The 20,778-nt window shown below is 44.1% G+C and overlaps 1 protein-coding gene across 4 annotated transcripts in view; it reads right to left on the bottom strand.

The window, feature by feature from the left end:
* Nucleotides 1–20,778, bottom strand: part of HHAT (hedgehog acyltransferase) — a 259,836-nt gene that overhangs the window by 180,830 nt on the left and 58,228 nt on the right. For all 4 annotated transcript variants that reach the window (XM_019667729.1, XM_019667727.1, XM_019667728.1 and 1 more), the window contains 3 exons: nt 18,258–18,452; nt 15,913–16,128; nt 7,863–8,034 (listed from right to left, as the gene is read on the bottom strand). In XM_019667729.1, coding sequence (XP_019523274.1) covers nt 7,863–8,034; nt 15,913–16,128; nt 18,258–18,452 — 583 coding nt within the window. The remainder of the gene's footprint in view (nt 1–7,862; nt 8,035–15,912; nt 16,129–18,257; nt 18,453–20,778) is intronic.

The raw sequence follows: 20,778 nt of genomic DNA, 5'->3' as shown, positions 1-20,778 counted from the left end.
AAATCTGTGAGGTCCAGTTCGGCTCTAAAATTCTGGAGTTCAAAAATCGCCCAAAGGTCTCACCTCCAAAGGGATACCTGGACCCTGGGGGGATGGCCTGATGTATCTGGAGCCAGAGGATCTTCCCAAACTTTCCATTTTACAATAACTCTCACTGGACAAGTCCAGACCCTGCAAAATAATTTAGGCGCCTCCTCCATGGGCCTGTTGGGGAAGCCATTCTTTATAACACCACTGTTAAGCATTTACTTGGTCCTGCAAAAGTACCACTTACCTTTGCTCTACATGTAATTCTGAGTCCCCACATAGGGGGACGAACCAACCCACTTTGTCCAGGACTGCAGAATTCCCCAGCATGAGACTTGCAGTGTCAGCCCAGGACAGGCCCTGGCAAACCAGATCAGCTGGTCACTCTACCTCTCAATATGTCTCATTTGGCTTGCTACTCCCAAAACCCCCTCTACACTACATCAACACAAAATACAACACACCTTTCTGACCTGTGCACACATTGCTGCTCAAATCAACACCATCACAGATGATCAACAGTAAATCCCTTGGGGTGCCTCAAGGACACGTCTGTCCTCAGGTAAGATGCCTTCACTCACCGTCTCCCATTAGGCACTCTAAGAGTGGCAGGGGGTTTTGGTGATCAATACAAGAAAAAAACACAAAGGAATTTTTTGCAAGTATTCAACAAAAACCATATGAAATAAGAAAACGCTCTTTTGGCACAGAACCACCACTATACACTATTTCACTGCATTGTAAATGCCCTAAAGAAGACATAACTATTAAACAAAGGAAATGTGGCTGACAATGGAAGTCAACAAAACGATCCATTGGTCTGCTCCTTGATTCTTTTGACAAGTATGCATGGAGCACTTATTCTGTGCCAGGCAAACAAGGATGAAAGAGAGACACAGTCACATGGGGTTTGCAATCTCCATGTCTGCTAATCATTAGTGGTATGAATCAAGGCATTTAACAAACACATTTCCCAAACTGGCTCCATTCTGGTTACCTATCATAAAAGTTAAAACATTAACCATTTCACCCTTCAGATCACAGAAAAATAAGAGTATCAGCATACTATCCATCCATCTGTTTGTCTTTTCTGAAAGACTGCATATTAATAGAAGATAGATTTTTTTGGTGCCATTTTTTGTAACCCTTCAGGGCACCTGACGCCATTTATGAAACTGACCTGAAAATTTTGAAAAGATAAGTCAAAGAGCAAAAACAGAATGTCCAAAGCAAGAAGACAGAAAGGAAGCTGTGACAGTGCTTGTGAGTAACCAACTGTGCCCAGTCACCCCTTAAACTCAGCATGCCACTATTCAGAAGAGCGGGAGTGACTCCAAGTCCACACCCCATATCAGCTGCAGAGAAATCTTAGAACAGGGAGCAAAGCAACATAAGTGTCCTGGACTCCATTCTCAGAAGAGCTCTACATAGGCAAGAGACAGAGGATGACACACAGGCAACAGCTAGTGTAATCTCAGGCACAAGTCTTTAGAAACCAGAAGGGACATGCACATCATGCAGCAGCTCGAGAGATGTTGCCATCAGTCGCTTTCAGTCATCAGCTGGCCACAGGAGTGTCGAGAAGAAGACACACTTAGTTACAAGAATGTCTGAGTAGGTGGATGAGAAGGCTGACGGCACCTCACCCACAGGTGCCCGAGGCAGGATCCTAGCCTTCATCCCTAACTCCGTCCTCTCGCCCTCGCCCCACAGCCAACCGTAATGCCAGTCACCTCTACCTCACAAATGTCCCAGATTTGCTTTTCTGTCCATTACCATAAATCTTGAAACACTAGTTAGCCTGATTCAGGCCCCCATTACCGCATCTGCCTTTTCGTACTTCAATCTAGCTTTCCACCAAAACACACACACACACACACACACACACACACACACAGGAGCGTCTAGCCATGTTGAGCTCCTTTCATGTCCCCAAATATGCCCTTAGATCTCTCTTCTTTAAACTTTTGGATATGCTGGTCCCACTGCCTAGAGCACCCTTCCCTCACCTTCATCTGTTTCATTCCTTCCTAATCATTCTTCAGGTTCCCTCCTCACATTGCTTCCTCCAAAAAGCCTTTCCACGCTCCCCCAGGCTGAGCTCGGTACTCCTCCTCTATGCTCCCATGGCACCCTGGACTCCCACCATCATGGGACCTATCGCCCTGCACCATAATAGGTTTCATTTTTCTGGGGGTTTTTCCTAAGCAACTCCTTAGACCATGTATTCTGCAAGAACAGAGGCTGGACTTGCCTTGTTCATCTATGCATGTTTGTCATCTAAACTATATCAGTTCCTTCAGATCAACCAGTTCCTTTAGGAATGAGTAGAGCACAGTTCCTTGACTGTCAGTATCTTTCTGGACTTCCCACTTTGCCACTAGGCTCCACCTCCTGGCCAGACTCTGTGACCCAAGGTAGGCTGTGACCTGCTTTCTGTCTCCTAGCCTAGATCTGTCCAGAGGACCAATGCACTGATAGGCACTCCCTGGACAGGGGTCAGTGTTATATAAATAAGCCAAAGATGGCCTCTGTATATTGGTTCCTAAGTTGCTTCTTTCTTCACAGCAGGCTGAGACCCATTAGTTCAAAAGCCTGCCAGGTCAAACTCAAAGTTTTATACATCCAATTGTTTTAAACATAGCCCAAATAAGCAGACCTTCTGCCATCTACAGCCTGCTTCCTTTGCATACAGTGTGAAACTGTGCCCAACCTGCTACTCATAGACAAGACAAACCTCAGAGCTATAAAGGTCCCAAGCTACTGCTGCCCTTCAGAGCTCTCGGACCCAGACTCCTCAAATGATGTCACCTAAGCACCTCACTTCTCTCTGATCCCACTTTCCCCAGAAAGTGCCCTTGGCCTCCTTCCCTTCTGAGTGGGGGCTCCTCAAAATGTAGCCCCTGGAAGAACTCATATTGTGAGGGACTTCCCCTGACTGCAAACCCGTCAAAGCATCACCCAAATAAAGCTTGTGTGTGTGTGGCTACTGCCTTGTGCTCATGTCTTTCTCCTTGATCAGCCTTGGAATCCCTCCAACCCCCTACAGGCGGAAATCTGGGGAATTCTGCATATTTATAACTTCTCTGTAGTCGCAGTTTGATAGCTTTTAATCTGTCTTATACCGCTAGCATTAAAATGTATCATCTGTCTTAGTCAATACTGTTTCTAAAACCTAGTCTTCAACTGCAGGGTTGTGTTTCAACAATTTAGGATGGCTTCCTAGCTCTCATGACCTTGGTTATCCATCTCAAATCTCTTTGGACTCTAGTTTCTATTCTCCTGTCTTGGACACCAATTTGGGGCACTGGGTTTACCATTCCAATCCATGCTTCTGGTGCACACAGCCCTGGAGCTATAACTTGGTCCATCGATGATGTAAGAAGAGGGACTCGAACTGAGTGCTCTATGAAATTTTTAGTTTCCATCCCTAAGATTCCATGGTCCATAATATTTTCAACAGAGTTTACACGAACGTGGCCAAGGAACAGAATCAAGGATGATAAAATTACATTTATGGGCTTGTTTGTAGATCTACAGAAAAGGAAGGAGATTTGTTAGCATGATCAGATCCTGTGCAGTGATTTTTTTCAAGTTATTTGTTATGACACTGAGTAAGCTTGAGATCCTGCTAAGAAATGCTGGAAGGAAATAATTCATCATCCATGCTTCTGAAGGCCAACTCTATTTTCTTAGTGAAGTTAAAGCTATCCAAAAATATCCAAAAATGAGGCCTCACTTCACACAAACCAAATTGTGCAGTGGAAAAGAAATGTTAACACACGGTAACTAGTAATTTTTCCCTTGTTGATATTAGCTAAAGTTTAGGCTTTAACGACTTGGCTAGGGAGAATGACTGAAAATCTGAAGATAATGGCATGGGAGATGGGATTATTTGAGAGGCAAGTATAACTACAAAGGCTAGACATGATCGTGGTCTCGGATTACGTATTTTAGGGACCTGTTGATTTGAATGGTTCTATCTGCCTGTCCTCCAGGTTGCATAATTTTTTGCAGAATACAATGCTCTAATCTTTGCATCTTGCTCTGGCTTCAACAGCATCAACATTTGACAAATATGTGCACAGAAGCATTTGCTGCTGAGGGAAAATTCTCAGATGCTGTGTATGATGTCTATCCAAAGAAAAAGATCCCCAGCTATAATTTGACAATGAAAATACATGAATGCGAATACCAAAAGGAGAAGGAAGAGAGAAATAAATGGAAGCAATATTTAAATAATGACTAAGAGTCGGAGAAAGACAAATACCATATGACCTCACTTATATGGAATCTAAAAAACTGAATGAACGAGCAAAGTAAACAGAAGTGGTCTCAGAGATATAGAGGAACAACTGATGGCTGCTAGTTGGGAGGGGGTGGAGATGAGGAAGAAGGGGAAGGGATTAGACGGCATAAATACGTAAATAATGACTAAGAATTTCCCAAAATTAATGTCAGACACAAAGCCAAAGATCTAGGAAGCTCAGACAACACTAAGCAGAATAAATGCCCCTACAACTACACCTAGGCATATCACATTCAAACAGCAGAAAATCAAAGGTAAAGAAAAAAATACTGAAAGAAGCCAGGGGCAAAAACACCTAACCTATAGAGAGGAACAAAGATAAGAATGACATCCAACTTCTCCTTAGAAACCATGCAAGCAAGAAGAAAGTAGTGTGAAATATTTATAGTGTTTAGAGGGGGGGGAAAAAACAACCTAGAATTCTGTATCCTGTGAAATTATCCTTCAAAAGTGAATGAGAAACAGAGTTTCTCAGACAAACAAAAATGGTAGAATTTGTTTCCAGTGGACTTGCCTTGCAATAAACGTTTTTAAAAAGTTCTTCAGAGAGAAGGAAAATAATATAGGTCAGAAACTGGGATCACATTTTTTTTTTTAAGCTGAGCCATCCTGCCACCTGCTGGCAGCTCAGCAGCAGCTCAGCTCCGGCCGGGAATGGAACCGGCAACCCTGTTGCTCAGAGCGAGCTGTTAAGCAACTGAGCCACTCGGCCAGCCCCTGGATCAACATTTTCAAAAAAGGAAGAGTGTCTGAAAAGGAATAAGTAAAGGTAAATAAAAACTTTTCTTATTCTTACTTTTAATTGAGCTAACAGATAACAATCGGCTCAAAATAAAAGCAACAATGTGTTGATGACTACAGCTTATATATAAGTGAAATAAAGGACGGCAATCATACAGGTGGCAGGAGGAAGGAATTAGGAAGATTTTGCTATAAGGAGAAATTAGAAATATATTATTATAAGGTGCTTGCACTACTGTGAAGTGGTATAGTGTTATCTTACAGTGGACTCGGATTAGCTGTAAACATATATTGCAAACCTCATGGCAACTACTAAAAAACAGACGGAAAATAAGCAAATGAAAAGATGCTCCACATGATATGTCACTAGGAAGCTGCAAATTGAAACAATGAGGTGCCACTACACACTTATTAGAATGGCCAAAATCCAGAGCACTGACAACACCAAATGCTGGTGAGGATGTGGGGCAACAGGAACTCTCACTCACTGCTGGTGGGAATGCAAAATAATACAGCCACTTTGGAAACACAATTTGGCAGTTTCTTATAAAAACTAAACAGTCTTACTATACAGTCCAGAAATTGCACCCCTTGGCATTTACTCAAAAGAGTTGAAAACTTATGTCCACACAAAAACCTGCACACAGACACTTGCAGCATCTTTACTCATAATTGCAAAACTCAGCATCAAAACTCAGTGGGTGAGTGGATAAATAAACTGCGATGCACCCAGACCATGGAATACTGTTCAACGCTAAACAGAAATGAACCATCAAGCCATTTAAAGACATGGAGAAACCGTAACTGCATATCCCTAAGTAAAAGGAGTCGATCTGAAACAGCTACATACTGTGTGATTTCAACTATATGACCTTCTAGCAAAGGTAAAGCTATGGGAACAGTAAAAAGATCAGTGATTGACAGGGCTTGGGGGAGGAAGGAATGAACGGACCAAGCACAGAGGATTTTTAGGGCTGTGAAATTATTCTATATATTATAATGGTAGATCTATATCATTATACATCAGTCAAAACCCCCAGACTGAGTAAATCCTAATGTAAACTACGGACTTGGGGTGATAATGAGGGGCGGGTGTAGGTTCATCTATTGCAACAAACGGACCGCCCTGGTGGAATGATGACAGTGAAAGAAGCTGTGCATGTGGGGGTCAGGGGACACACGGGAATTTTCTGTACCTTCCTCTCAATATCTCTGTAAACCTAAAACTGCTCTAAAAATAAAGTCTATCAAAAACACAGTTTTAAAAAAAGGGAATCATAAGCATATCTTTGTGGAGAGGGTGAGACAAGGTGATGGGGTCGCCGGTACAAACAAGGGTTCTCGGATTCTGGTTCGTTCTTAATCTGAATGGTAGATACCCAAACGGATCACTGATGACTTTTCCACGTCACTGGATTTACCACCGGAGCGCTGGCCTCAGATAATAGTTGTACGAGATAACAGCTTCTCCTTATTGTTTAAGCCACATTTTGAGTTGTGTTTTCTATCACTCATAGTTAAAATAACCCCAACTGATACAGCCTCTTAATTTGGATGCAGTACAAATGGGATTCTATTTAGCATAAGCCATCATTTCATCCTAATCTGTTTTGTCTAATCGCATCGTTAAAACCATACACTATTAGTTACCCCAACTATAAAAAAGATTGGTTTGGAACGAAGAAGCTGTCATTAAGACAGCTCAGCATTTTTCCAATCCAAAAAGGCATCTTGCTTGAAAACATTCTGATTAAGCATGTGTGACACCAAGGACAATCGGGATTTTTTTTTTAATCTATAAATCAGATAAGGAATCAGCCTTGTACTGTTGCCCTTGGCAGGGAGCAGCTTAATCTGGCCAGAAGATCACACATTTCCCATTGGGGCGACAGGCAGGAGGTCAGACCACAGGGCTGAATTCAGTTACCATGGGGAGTTCTCGAAAGGAGAGCAAAGAAGGAAATGACGAGATTTAGTTCAGAAAGGGGCATGGTCACTGCTGTTCTGGCCAGAGGAATAAAGAACAGTGGTTTCTCCACAGATAAGTCCTATACTGGAGACTATGTCCTGCTGAGGAAATGGCTTCCATCCCACCTACTTTCAGATATAAAGAAATGGGTAGACAATAAAAAGAAAAAGGGGACCCACAGAGGGACCTACACAGGCACACACCACATAGTCTATCTACCGGACTCTTTACAAAGTAAGCCTTTCATCTGCATTGTTTCAATTAGTCCTTAAAACCACCCACAGATTTCTGCTCAGTGGACAGATGGAGATGTAGAGAGTTTCAGCAAGCTGCCAAAGGCTGCCCCCTCGTGGTAGGTGGAGGTGAGGTTCAAACCTACGTCTGTCTGGCTCTAAAGCCCGTATTCATGATCTTCTCTTTATATCGTACACAAGAGCAACCTGGAACACTGCAGAAGAACGCGGTCTTGGCACATTACCTCCCAGCAGGCACTCAGAGGCTGCCCTCGTCATCGCTTACCCGCTCCTGTCAAGCGCAGTGCTGGCCACACCAGGAAGAGGCAGACACCGCCAAGCTTAGTCAGATTCCATTAGGAAGAGGTTGCTACCATCCTTGGTTCCCAGACCACAAAGCCCAGCCCTCACCTCCGTCAGCCACCTCAGATATGCGTCATCTTGGCCACAAGAGGAACAAGGTTTATAAAAAAAAAAAAAAAAAAGCATTTGCTCGAGGCACCCTCATCTCTCCCAGGTCCAGCTTCGCTCTGAAGCTAACGCTTGACGCCTGTTCTACTGACAGTAGAATGTCCACCATTACCTAAGGTCCAGCAAGAGACGGCCCCCAGGAGGGGGGCGCTGCTGTAGATGGCGTGCATGTACATGAGGTGAACCATCAGCTCCGCCAGGCACCAAGAGCAGAAGAGGCGGCCCAGCCCCCGGGCAAGGACGGAAAGGCTGACCTTCAGCGAGCACTGCCCTTGCTGCTGCATCTACAGTGGAAACAAAAGGAGTCATTAGATGGCACCTCCATTTTTCAAATCTTTCAGGTCGTCCCCAAGACAATGGGTTTAATAGCTTCCCAAAAATATGGTTGCTGTATCTACTAAAATAGGGCTGGTTTAATTTGCCTTGGGAACACCCCATGTTCTTGGGTGAGAAAGTCATGTGCGAACCTGAAAACGGTCCCACAATGAGAATGGGGCGGGGTCAGCAAGCCAGCCTAGCGCCAAGAGCCAAGACGGGTTCTGCAGACCTTCACCCCAGCCACTACCCTGCGAAAATCTGGGAGGGCAAAACACCCTGTACTCTCCCTCGGGCTCTGGGGTCTCTTTGGGCTCAGTGTCACCCCGTCTGTCATCATCCATCGCCCACTCATGTGTAAGGCTGGTAAAAGTAGGACTAAGTCAAGGAGAGGCGTGGGACTGGTAACAGAAAAGGAGAAGGAGACATGGAGCCGGAACACAAGGGGGAAATTAGGTGCGGGTGTGTCATCTGAGCTTACGCTCTTTTGGGAACAAGGCAGAGTAAACACCAACAGGGACAGTACATGACACAAGTCTCGTGTTTAGTAGGCAGTACAGTGGGACAGTTAAGAACACGGACTTCGGAGTTGGACAAAATCGGCATCAGATTCTAGCACAAGCCGCACAGCTGTGCGAGCCTGAGCCAGTTACTTCCCCTCTCCAAGGCTTGGTGTCTTCGTATATAAAGTAAAAATACAACGCGATGATCAAATATAATAAAGTCTATGACGTACTAAGTGCAGCGCCTGGCATATAGAAAGCACTGGATAACGGGCAGTTAATATCTGATAATCATGTACCGCCTATTGCCCTTCACCTTCTTCCGTCATGGCTCCCAGACTACCAGCCACAGGGCAGAATTAGGAGATGAGTCAGAGCCAGACACCAAGGGTGACAGAGGGGCGTTTTGATGGACAGAGACAAACCCCTGAGAGCATACTCAATACACATGGATGACACAGACCAAAAAAATTAAAAGCTCTACCCAAATAGCCTGGTTCTGTGGTCTCGCCTCACTGCCTGCTGTGTAGGGATGCACAAGTGTGGAAAGCACACAGATTCTGAAACGCATACGCATGCTGTAAAATGTGAAGTGAATTCGATTTCAGCCTAACACCAGCATGGAAGTTTGCTGGATCTTACATGGACAAGATTTTATGAGATTGAAGGCCACCGTGAATTGCAAGGGTGAAGCGAATATATACAGGATGAAGCTGAATGTGCAAATATGAACTGGCAGAGGCAATGGACTTGATTCAGCACTTGGCAATGAGGGCTCAAGACACGACACAAACAAGAAAGGCCCATCCTGAGGGGAAGGTGATCCTGACATAGTTCTTAAGCTTCCACTATCCTCTAACATCAAGGAACGGTGGGTCCCGCTGCAGCCAGGAGTGGCAGGCAGTCCCTTTAGAGGCGACGAGCGATCTGCTTGCCAGAGGATTTATTTTTATTCCATTTTGACCATACATTCTACCACTTTCTCCACTGTCCTCTTACAGCAAGAAGCCAGACTAAGAAATTGTCTGGCTCGGTGGCATCACGATAATCTGCACAAATGGATTTCCCCCTTTTGCCATCTGCTAGGTTAGTAACACCAAGGACAGCTCCTTGGTTTACTGGGGGGGGGGGGGGCGTTTATGTAAATTGACCCAACTAATGGGAATTTCCTTTTTCCTTTAGCTTTCCACAGTTCACCTCAGGAAGATACTTTGCCCAGCCACACCATCCAGCACTATTCAAGCAACAGCAACTGCTTTGAAAGGTTCAGTTATGACGGGGGAAGTGCTGGCTGGGAAGGGTCATCCAGGAACGTGGACTGGGCACATCGGGGATTTGCAGACTTGTATAGATCCCAGCTAACTGCAATCACAGCTATACTACCTGACCCAATGCAGACCCCTTTCCAGGCATAAACTGAGGGTGCTTTTCATTTGAATCCTCAGCTCAAGCGCCTACATGCTCTGCCAGATCCTACAGCCTAATCAACAAGTTGGTGGATGGCTAAATGCTCAGTGCAGACCCCATCATTTGTGTCTGTGTTATTTAATTCAGAGGAAACAGGAAATAACCCAGATGTCCAACAGTAGGGGATTGGTTAAATGCATGAGCGTAACTCATGTTATGGAGCCAGGGAAACTAGTTTTGTTCAGTGTGCATAAATAACGAAAGGCTGGAAGGATATACACCAAATCGGCAACAGTGACGGTCGCTATCTTTCGACAGTAAGATTTTTCGGTTGTTTTCATCAAATGATTATTTTTATGGGGTGGGGGGAAGTAATGTAATTTGACAATATTGTGGAGGCTGTGGTCCTCTCTGTTAGTGAGGCAAGGCCGTCTGTTTCTTCGCCCTTCTAAAAAGTGTCTAGCTTCAGGGTCTTCCTGGGAAGGCCAGCTCAGCCAGGAGCAAGTACTTCCTCTATTAAGGGAAGCTCTATTTCTCCTTACCTTCCCACCTCACAGGTAGATTTTTCTTAGCTATGGACTGAAAATGAACTCCTAGTTAATTCTCTACCCTTTTCCAGCTCTCTAAAGCAAATTCATTTTGACTTATAATGGCCATCAGCAAATTAGGACAGTTACGAACATAGTGTCCATGGGTCTGTGGAGGCTTGAAGAGTTCACACCAAGGCAGCGGCAAGGCTAAGACACGAAGAGGCCAAAACTATTCCAGAGCAACAGGCAGGACTTTCTCAGTGCCAGACACTGGGAGGCAGGCAAGTTCCCTGGCTGAATGTGACACTGTCGGACAGAAAACAATCGTCACACAACTGAATGTCTCCAGTTTCTAAATGAGCAATACTGCACATGGCCTGTAGGCCCCAGAGCATAAGCCAACTATAAGCTCAGGTCCCCCAAAGGCCAAACCTGCCCCCAAGGCCTTGGAGTGTCACTGGGAGTTCAGCCCCACCCAGGAGCCCAGAAGCAGCTGGATGGGAAGGGAGCCCCACCAGGCAACTAGGAAAATACGTCTTCAGGTGCCTCCCTGGCTCCAGGCAATCCCAGTTCAAGGGCAGTTCAGAGACCTTCCTTTCCCTCCCTAAACTGTGTGCAGTCTAAAATGACACAAATATCTGTAATGAAGAAGGGACACAAGGTGCATTTTGTGACTGACTGGCTTCCCAGTAATGGCTTACTTATGTTCCTGAGGGCAAAATGTCCCTGCCAGGTTTAAGGCGGCCTAATTATGTGTCACCCCTGGACCAGAAGCGGGGACTTTTCTCTGCAATGCTCCCTCCTTGAGGTCGGATGCCTCCTCATTCAGGTAACAGAAATGTCAATTCCTTAATTAAACAAATACAGCGGAAGGATAACAATCTGATTTTTCATTCTATTTGCTTGTACCGTAAAAAGTGGTTATTGGTCTTTTTTTAGAGTTGGGTAATTATTACAGTCTATTTATATCTTCAATCTAATTGACTCCCTTTTATTTAAAAAGTTCAGCACTTGCCCCTTCTCACGCCAGCAAGACGAAAAGACATGCCACACAGAGCTCACCTAACGAGCACGATTGCTCTCTTGTCTGCATGCAAAGCAATTAATTCAATATATTTCTAACTTAGGGGAGTGCCAACCTTAAGACCATTGGAAACTGCCATCAACGGGATTTTTCAGTCAGGCACCACTAAAAACTACACATTAACTCATCTGCAAAGTGCATTTTAAAACATATTTTAAAACCTCCTTTCATGCTAATTGCATAAAAAGGAAAATCGCAGCCTTTTAAAGAAATTCTGATGATTAAAGATGACAGTTCTCAAAGAGGAAAGGTTCTTTTCCTTCACATTAATAATACATATGTTTGAGAGCACCCAACAAAAGCCTTCCCAGGAGGCTACTATTCACCTGTGCCACCTCTGCTCCAGCCTCTGCATCTAGGTCAAGGGCATCAGAGTCGGGGGTTTATTCCTTTGTGGCGGGGGAGCTGCTGTCCAGTCCCTCCGTGGTCACAGACAATACCTCTGCTCCCAACAAGCCATTTCCTAATCAGACCCTACGGCCCCTCCCCAGGCATCCAGACCAAGGCCAGTGGTATCCAGTGGTCTCTGCCAGGGCAGCACATCAGGGCTTGTAGGTGGTGTCACTGCCACAGGTCTGGGGACAGGTCTGGCCAGGCGAAGCCTCTAGCCCCGCATGTCCACCAGGCCACAGTGCGTTTTCTGACTCCTGGGGGCTTGCAACAGGCTCTCATCTTCATTCCTTCCACCCTAATCTGCATTCCTCTAGCCTCTCTTTGCCTCTGCCTTAACCAGAGGTTCTCAACCTGTGGGTCGCAACCCCTTTGGGGGTCAAATGACCCTTTCACAGGGGTCACCTAAGACCATCAGAAAACACATATTTTCGATGGTCTTAGGAACCGAGACACCGCTCCTCTATCCGTCAAATTTGCTTCAAGACAAAATTTCATTTATTTGTAATTAGAAATAAATATTTCAAATATATAATTACATATTTTTGTGATTAATCACTATGCTTTAATTATGTTCAATTTGTAACAATGAAAATACATCCTGCATATCAGATATTTACATTATGATTCATAACAGTAGCAAAATTATAGTTATAGAGTAGCAACGAAAATAATTTTATGGTTGGGGGTCACCACAACATGAGGAACTGTATTAAAGGGTCGCGGCATTAGGAAGGTTGAGAACCACTGATCTTAACCACCTGTAAAGCGGTAATAACAGTAGTGCTCTCCCGAGGCTGTGGTGAGGATGAAATGTAAAGCCTGGCTCAGAGCAAGGTCTCTGTTAGCATTATTTACTACAATCCATATGACTCCAGGTGCTCTCCAGAACCGGAGCCCCCCTCAAACCCTGTGCAGTCTGTCTTGCTCTTGCCAGCCCAAGCCACTCAGGGGCTGGGCCCTCCCCTATACCTGCAGCAGCTGCGTGGGTCTCTCTTCAGAAGCGATGGAGCCAACACACTGGCCTCTCCTGAGGCCAACCTTGGCCACTTCCCATAATCCCCCGCTTCTGCGCCCACCTACCAGATTGAACACCCAGGGTCTCAGTTCTGGCCTAACCTGACCCCAGAATTGCCACATGCTTTTGGCGACTGATAACAACAATAATATTATAGTAAGCGTTAACATTTCCTACTGTTTAGTGTCAAGCCACATGACCTATCCAAAATCACTTAATCCTTATAACAATCCTGGGATGGAAGTACTACTATTCTTCCCATTTCACTGATGAGGAAACTGAGTCACAAATAAGGTAAGTAGCTCATCAAATGCTCTCAAAGCCAAAGCAAAGCAGGGGTTCCAACCCTGTAACAACAAGGTTGGGTTCCAGAGTCTCTGCTCTTGGCCACATGCCAGTTCCCTGTCTGAGCACTGGCGCTTCTCCCTGGGGCAGGAGCACAGCCCTCAGCAAGGAAAGTCCCTGGTCCTACCTCCCTCAGGCTCACTGTCCTCCCCACACCAGCCCCCACTGCACAATTTAACCTGCTTGGAGTAAGATACAGCAGCCAAGTCTCCAAGCTAAACAAACAAACAACATGTCCTGCCTTTCCCGAGGCCCTCCAGCCCCCAACCTCACCCCTGGCTCAGTATCTGAGTTACACAGCACCGTGGGAGAAAAAAACACGGGCCCATGTTCCTGAAACTCCAAATGCCATCAGAGAGGGCCCTAAGCTAAAGCACTGAGGCTACTGAACAGGCAAAAGGCTATCCGTTCATGATGGATGTGTGCAAATTCGACATGCCTTATATTATAGAGGACACATTCTTCTATACTTCCCTCATCTTGTGTGTTCTGTACATTTACATGCTTAAGAAAAAAACAGTGAAAGATACATTCTCCCAGGGGTGTGTCGAAGGCCATCCATCATCTTAGCAACTGGAGTTTGCAGATTTGCAACTGGCCGCTGCTTTTGGCTCCTGGGTTGGTTCCCTCATGAGGCTCTGCTGCCCCCTAGTGGCACAGGGAATTTCAATATTCTGAGCTAACTTGCTTACAAGCTCTCAGTTAGCTTTCTTCCTCCCCCTCCCAGCCTTTCCTTTCTTGGCCTCTCTGAAAGAATCCTTCCACTACTAGATTAGCTTCCCGGTTTAAATGGCTTCCCTTTTCAACCCATTTTACTCGCAGGAGGTAAGTGCCCCACATGCACCCCTAGCAACTGCAGACACCTCCTGGCTGTTTTTTTGTTTCCTGGGGTTTTTTATTGGTTTGTTTGCTTTTTGCCTTGTAGCTTACTAAACATTTTGCCTTTTCTAGACCGACTTTTCTATGAATCTTCCCAGACCACACAGAAAGGTTTCAATTTGTCTTTCCAAGTTCCCTGCTTTCAGCAATTGCTACCATTTTGAAAGGGATGAAAAAGACAGAGGCGAGACATAGATGCAACCCAGTCCCCATACCTGAGTCTTTGTGGGAAAACACCAGTGCTTCTCTTCCCCAGACTGAAACTCAAGGGACTGGGTGCCCTTGGCTAAGAGTTCAGGTGATTGGTAATCTCAAAGCTTGCCTCTGTGTACACACACAGCACCCTGCATGGGGCCTCAATGTTCCCTGCTAGACCCTACAGGGGAAGGGGGGAGGAGGGAGTTAAACTGGCAATTTTAAAACATAAAATTATTGTTATAATGCAGAAATATACTTTTGAGTGCAATGCATAACTTAGTGGAATTTTTGAGACAGAATTAAGGGATTTCTAAGAACCCTCTGCTTTTTCCAAAGGGCACCTTTCATGTTGCCCTCCAGAAATGTGCAATAGTGCTGCTGACCTTGAACTCTGAACTATGCTTCCAGGCGTGTGTGTGTGTGTGTGTGTGTGTGTGTGTGTGTGTCCCCGCGCACGTGTCCCCGCGCACATGTGCACGCGCACGTGTGCACGCGCACGAAAACGTGTATACTGTGTGCACATGTATGTGTGTGTGATGTGTGCACATGTGATCTGTGTGTGCATGTGTGCTTGCACATGTGTTTTGTGCACGTGTGATCTGTGTTTGTGTGTGTACTTGTGATGTGTGTACGTGTGTTTGTGTGTGCGTGCTGTGCACATGTGTGATCTGTGTGTACATGTGTGCCTGCACATGTGTGATCTGTGTGTATGCATGTCATTATCCTCACTTGCATCAATATCGTTTTACTTTGATGGTGGGAGATAGGAACGTCCCGTGAGAAACAGTTTTGGGTATTACCAATTCCTAACACCTTAAGTAAAGTAACTTTGTAAACATGTTCCATGAGGCTAGCTGTGGAATGAGGAAAAGAAAATTCTAAGTAGGAGGAAAAATGAGGTAGGAATGATGAAGGTGGCTTGACGTGAGCTTCAGGTGAGGCTGCTGTCCAGAGAAGGCAGGCAGGGTGCCGCACAGAAATACGCACCCAGACCCAAAAGACACTGCCGCCTTTCAACTCTCAACTCGACCCACCTCCCCATCCCACGTCACCCTGAACAATTCCCAGGCTATGGCAGTTTGTGAAAATCAAAGGGAACATACTATTTGCCAACCAACAGCTTACACACTTTCTGTTTCTACTTTTCAGGTGGTACCATGCACATCCTGGGCCTGCCCTGCTGTGGGTGCCCACCGCAGGCTTCTTGCTGTGCCCACTTGTTAATCCTGGTTGCCACAGTCCTCCGAGAATCAGGGTCGGGGCTCCTAGAGCTAACATGCCCCCAGACAAGCTGACCTTTATTTTGAAGGCTGATGTTCCTGAAGTTTTTTATTTACTATGTAAAAAAAAAAAAAAAATCAAGACACTAATGAGTGTCTTAAATTTGTGGGCACCCCGAATGAAAAGACTGGGGAGTCACATGGATGACCACAGCAACAAGGACACAGGCTTCATAATCTGCAGAACACCAGTCCAAGCCCCATGGGCCCTACCTGTCCGATGAAATCCGGGAAGCTGAGGATGGGCCCGTTGTGGAAGACTGGGTAGTAGAAGACATAGGCCATCATCCAGGGAAAGGAGTAGAAGGGGCAGCCAGCGGGCAGCTGCTGCCAGCAGAACTCGAGGCTAAAGCTGGTGTAGTGCAGGCAGCGAACGGTCAGCGTGAACTGCAGCAAGTAGTACTCGTTTTCTGTCTTGTACCACCCTCTCTGCAAAGTCACCAGGAGAGAACAGCCCGTGAGTGGCAAGGAAGGCCATCATCCCGTCTCCTGGGAAGGAGAATTCTTCCACACGTACAGCAGCTGTGCCCTAAAGGGAGTCGAGAACCACTGAACAGCAGGTGAATCGCCTTGGTAATCAAAACAGTTAGTGAGCAGTGGGCAGAAGAGTGTCTGCCATCAACCATCAACTTAGCACTAAGCCTGATGAAACATAATGAAGATTTCCCCAGATGTGCATCTGTCAGATACACCTCGTGGGTACCATGGAGACTAGCCACAACCTATGGATACTGTGACAGCTCCTCCAACAATTCTGAAGACAAAGGGAGGCTTCGAAATGTCACATGGGATTTCTGTCTTCAACATACTTTTTTTTGCTCTTCTGTTATTAATTTGGCCCCATATGGAGTTGAGGACTATATGCCAAATGAGCTTTAGAGGCGCACAGTCAAAAGAAAGAGTCCCTGCCCTCAATGTGTCTAAATTCCCATACAGGAGCTAGGTGTGTAAAAATATAATAAAAATGCAATACAAAATTAGAAATAACAAGCATGTACGAAAATATGTATGGAACAAAAGGCTAGAAGGAAATGTGATAAAATGTTAACAATGTTGAGAGAGCAAAATTATGGATCATTCTATAATCTTTATGATTTTCTGTATTTTTCTAGAATATATAGACGTATTGCTTTTTTAATGGGAAAAACAATTGATGGAAATACAGACAAGATATAGAATTTTCTATATAGAAAATAGAATAGTAGTTCATTTGATCCCTGAGGGTCTTTTAAAGCTTTATACAGAAACACTAAGCACTGAACAGTTTCTACTTCATGTCCAGGACTTTAGCAGCCACCAAGAAAGATCAAGAGAGCTGACAGTAAAAAACACAGACGCCCAATGCAACTAATTGCTGGTTATTTACTCCCCTACAGTTATATTTTTCAAACCACCAATGTGCATAATCAATGAAATATTTATCTGCCACCAACCCTATAACTGATGTTAACTGTCCCCAAATAAATGAAAATAAAACTGGAGTCTGTTTTGTTCATTTGCCAGGTCCCCAGAAAGTTAGGTGTGCATTTGTTTTTATTTTTATTGCAAATCTATTTTAAGCACACTTATTTAAATGATCACCTAGTTAATCTGAGAAGTTAAATGTCTTTTGTTCAGATAGAGCTGTTAACCTATTTACTCTCATAAGTCCAGATTTTTATATACGTGCTTTAAGTCCACTGTTGAGAGTGAAGAAAAATTATGATAACCTAACAACAGCAAAAAATACTGGCATTTTCAAAATGCTACAATTTTTACAAAATTGCTTAACATTTACTATCTTGTTAGATCCTCAGAACAACTCCATGAGGAAGGCAGAGCAGCGATTACTTCCATTTTCCAAATGATAAAATCAGGACTCAGAGGTTAAATGGCTACCTCCAATTTCAAAAATACAAAAGACAGTGAATAGAAGAGGCTACAGGCCAGCTCATCCACTGGTTTGTCTTTCCCATCATGTTATTTCCCATGACTGCCAATCCAGGGCACAATTCTAAGTGTCATCACTTGAATCAGTGAATGAGTGAACAAATGAATGAGCAAATGACCAAAAATAAAGACACCACAGGAGTTCCAGTTCCACAGTGATTTAAGAACGAATATCAAAAACTTCCCAAGATTGTGTGTGCAAGGAAATACCTGTCTTATCTGTCTCAGAGGCTATTGTGGGCATCAGGTGAGATAAGGGATGTAGAGTGCCCTATAAATTGTATAGCACTGCAGATTATTTTTTTATTAAATGCATAGGGAACTATCGCTTTCTTTTCTCTTTGTTCCTGAACCTCTGTTCCTATGACATGTGCCATCATCCATGCCTACCCAAACTGGAAGAAAATATACAAGGTTAGCCCTGTGCAACTTCATAGGGCCAAGACATAGATACAAGACATGATTGCAGAAGGCAATACCAGAGTTCACATGCACCAACCCCAGATAGCCACTAGGAGGAGCCCTACCACCGTTCTTCAATTGTCTGTTGCCTGAAAACAAAAGCATCTATCAGGAAGGGGGCACTGCCAAAGGGAACTTCTTCCCACTGGTACAACAGAAACGCTTACCTTAACTTCCTCCACATCTTGCAGCCTTAATGTGGAGAGCAGGAGGAGAGAACACAGCCATGAGAGGAACAGTGACCGGAACTGGGCTACGCAGAAGGAGATGACAGTGTGGAGAAAAATCATGGCCGTTCCTGGGGCCCCCAGCACACACCAGCAGGCCCACATTCCATAGGCCGTGAGGATCCAGGGTCTGTGCTGCAGACAGGAGAGAGACACAGCGGAAGCGGAGAGGGGGGAAAGAGAGAACGATGAGCTAACGGGCATTGCTATTGAAGGTTCTACATATGAGAAGATAATGTTTAGTGACCCATTAACCAAACTATTCTCACTGTCCTGAGGATTTACTGCAATACAGACAAACAGGACACAGAGGGGCCTTCCAGAGTCATGGCTGGCTACCCCCAGGTCGCAAGCACCCCACCAGCTCTATCCAGAAGCAGGGGCCACTTTCCTGCCTTCAGCCACGCCACCCAGACCACTGGATCCCACAACAATAAGATATTGAGCTGACTTTTCAAGAGACATGATGGAAGCCAGAAGACAGCTGGAATCACTGCCAACCTGGAACATTACCCCTGCATACACTATCCTGCAAAAAAGAAGGTGAAAGGAAGTACACGTGCACACTTCTCAGGAGTCTTATTGAAAAAACTGGGCCATCCAAACCACAAAAGGCTTTCTAAAGTCTAAACCAGAGATTTAAAATTAAATATCTAATTACATTTTTATTTTATTAACATATTGTTTACAGTCAAATTTATGTCACAGAAAAAGTGTACCTTACCTGCTCTATATGATCTTGAGACCTTTGCATAATCAATCTCATTGAAACATTTACACCCCTTTTAGGAGAATCAGAGATGATCTGTCTAATTATCAAGTTTTATAGTGATTGACATTGAATAACTAAGTAGACAAATTAGCATGTCTTTGCTTTTATGATATACTTTGGTCATACCTGGCTGGTAAATCCTTACTTAAAAACCACAATATGTTTTAGCATTGTTGGAGAGGCAATATAGCACAGTAGTTTAATTACTCAAGCTTTGAAGTCCAACTGCCTATATAAATCCTAGTGTCCCCATTAATTAGCTGTGTGACCCTAGTCAAGTTATTTAATCTCTCTGTGCCTCAGTTTTTATTATATATAAAATTAGGATAATACCAGTATTTACTTCAGGAGGTTGTTGTAAGGATTACATAAGTAAATGCAGGTAAAATGCTCACAAAAGTGTCTGCATACATAGTAAAGATATTAGAAATACTAGTTGTTATTCCTGTAGGGAAATATGATGTGTCTTTTCAGCATGCATTTCAAAAGATGGTTTCCAAGAATATACCTAGTTGAAAAGTGGGGTCTGTTTGAATTTAAGTCTTCTCGTAAAAACAAAAAGATTTCTTTAAAGGAAGGGCAAATGTGGGCTGCAAATTGTAAATCCCATCCTTAGATGCTAACTCTTCCAAAATATTGCCGAGGTACAAATTTTCCCAAACTTATTACTCTAGCTCAAGAGAGAACATTTTAAATGAGCAACTACATCAGTGACCTTTAAGTTCCAAGAAAATCAGAGAACTCTGCAGTTCAGTTTTACTCTTTTTCTATTCTACTACCCACAGAAAACAGCCACATAAATTCGCTTCAATCTTTCCCCCAAACACTTACCTGTGGGCACAATGCAATTATAAGGAACAAAGTCACCAAAGACTATTTTAAGAAGTAGTTATAACAAATGCAAAAAAAAAAAAAGGTTCTTTTTCAACATGACCTACAGCATTTCCCACTTGGAATTCTCTCCCGTGCCACGTACACAGACATATAGTTACATTTTTATTCAGTGCTCTTTGATCCATTTGGGAAAAGCCTGTTTTCTGGGATTCACTTGGGAACTTAACCACAGACTTAAGCTGCTTCAACTTAGAAAAGCTGAACGAACATTCAGGAAATACTTAACAGTGCTGTGCAAGCCCCGTCTGCTTGAGAGAATCTCTGATGAATTTAACTGTGCTCACAAAAGCTACCTTGGGGGCACACAAGCTTGTCCCATATTCTCATCCCCCATTGTCTTCCTCCTGCCAAACAGTGCAGGCCGATGACATTTATTGCCATTCTCTCTAAGACATGACAGAAAATGCTCTCACATTAACTTCGTGTTCTCTACTAACCCTCATATCACCCACTCATTCTCCCCAATGGGTAAAGGCAACTCTATTCCGTACATCCATGGCAGACAGTTGATGAAAAGGAAAAGATGGAACAATGCAAAAGAATAAGCTATTAAAAAAAACATTACATAAATTAGAACCACACTAAAATAGCGATTTTCATACTTTGTCTATAAAAATGCAACTGGAATCCCATCACCAAAACACCACTAAAATCCTAATGTAGCATGAATAGCCAGCCAGCCATGCCTCGTTTCAAAGGTTACAGTGTGTATCTTCTGGGACTCGCTTTTTCCACTCAGCATAATTCCTTAGAGAGTCATTCAAATTTCTGCAGGTATCAAAGCTTTACTCCGTT

The sequence above is a fragment of the Hipposideros armiger genome, unplaced genomic scaffold, assembly GCF_001890085.2.
Source record: "Hipposideros armiger isolate ML-2016 unplaced genomic scaffold, ASM189008v1 scaffold_503, whole genome shotgun sequence".
Taxonomy (NCBI): domain Eukaryota; kingdom Metazoa; phylum Chordata; class Mammalia; order Chiroptera; family Hipposideridae; genus Hipposideros; species Hipposideros armiger.
The sequence above is the reverse complement of the archived record's forward strand: the minus strand, read 5'-3'. Positions and strand labels throughout refer to the sequence as shown.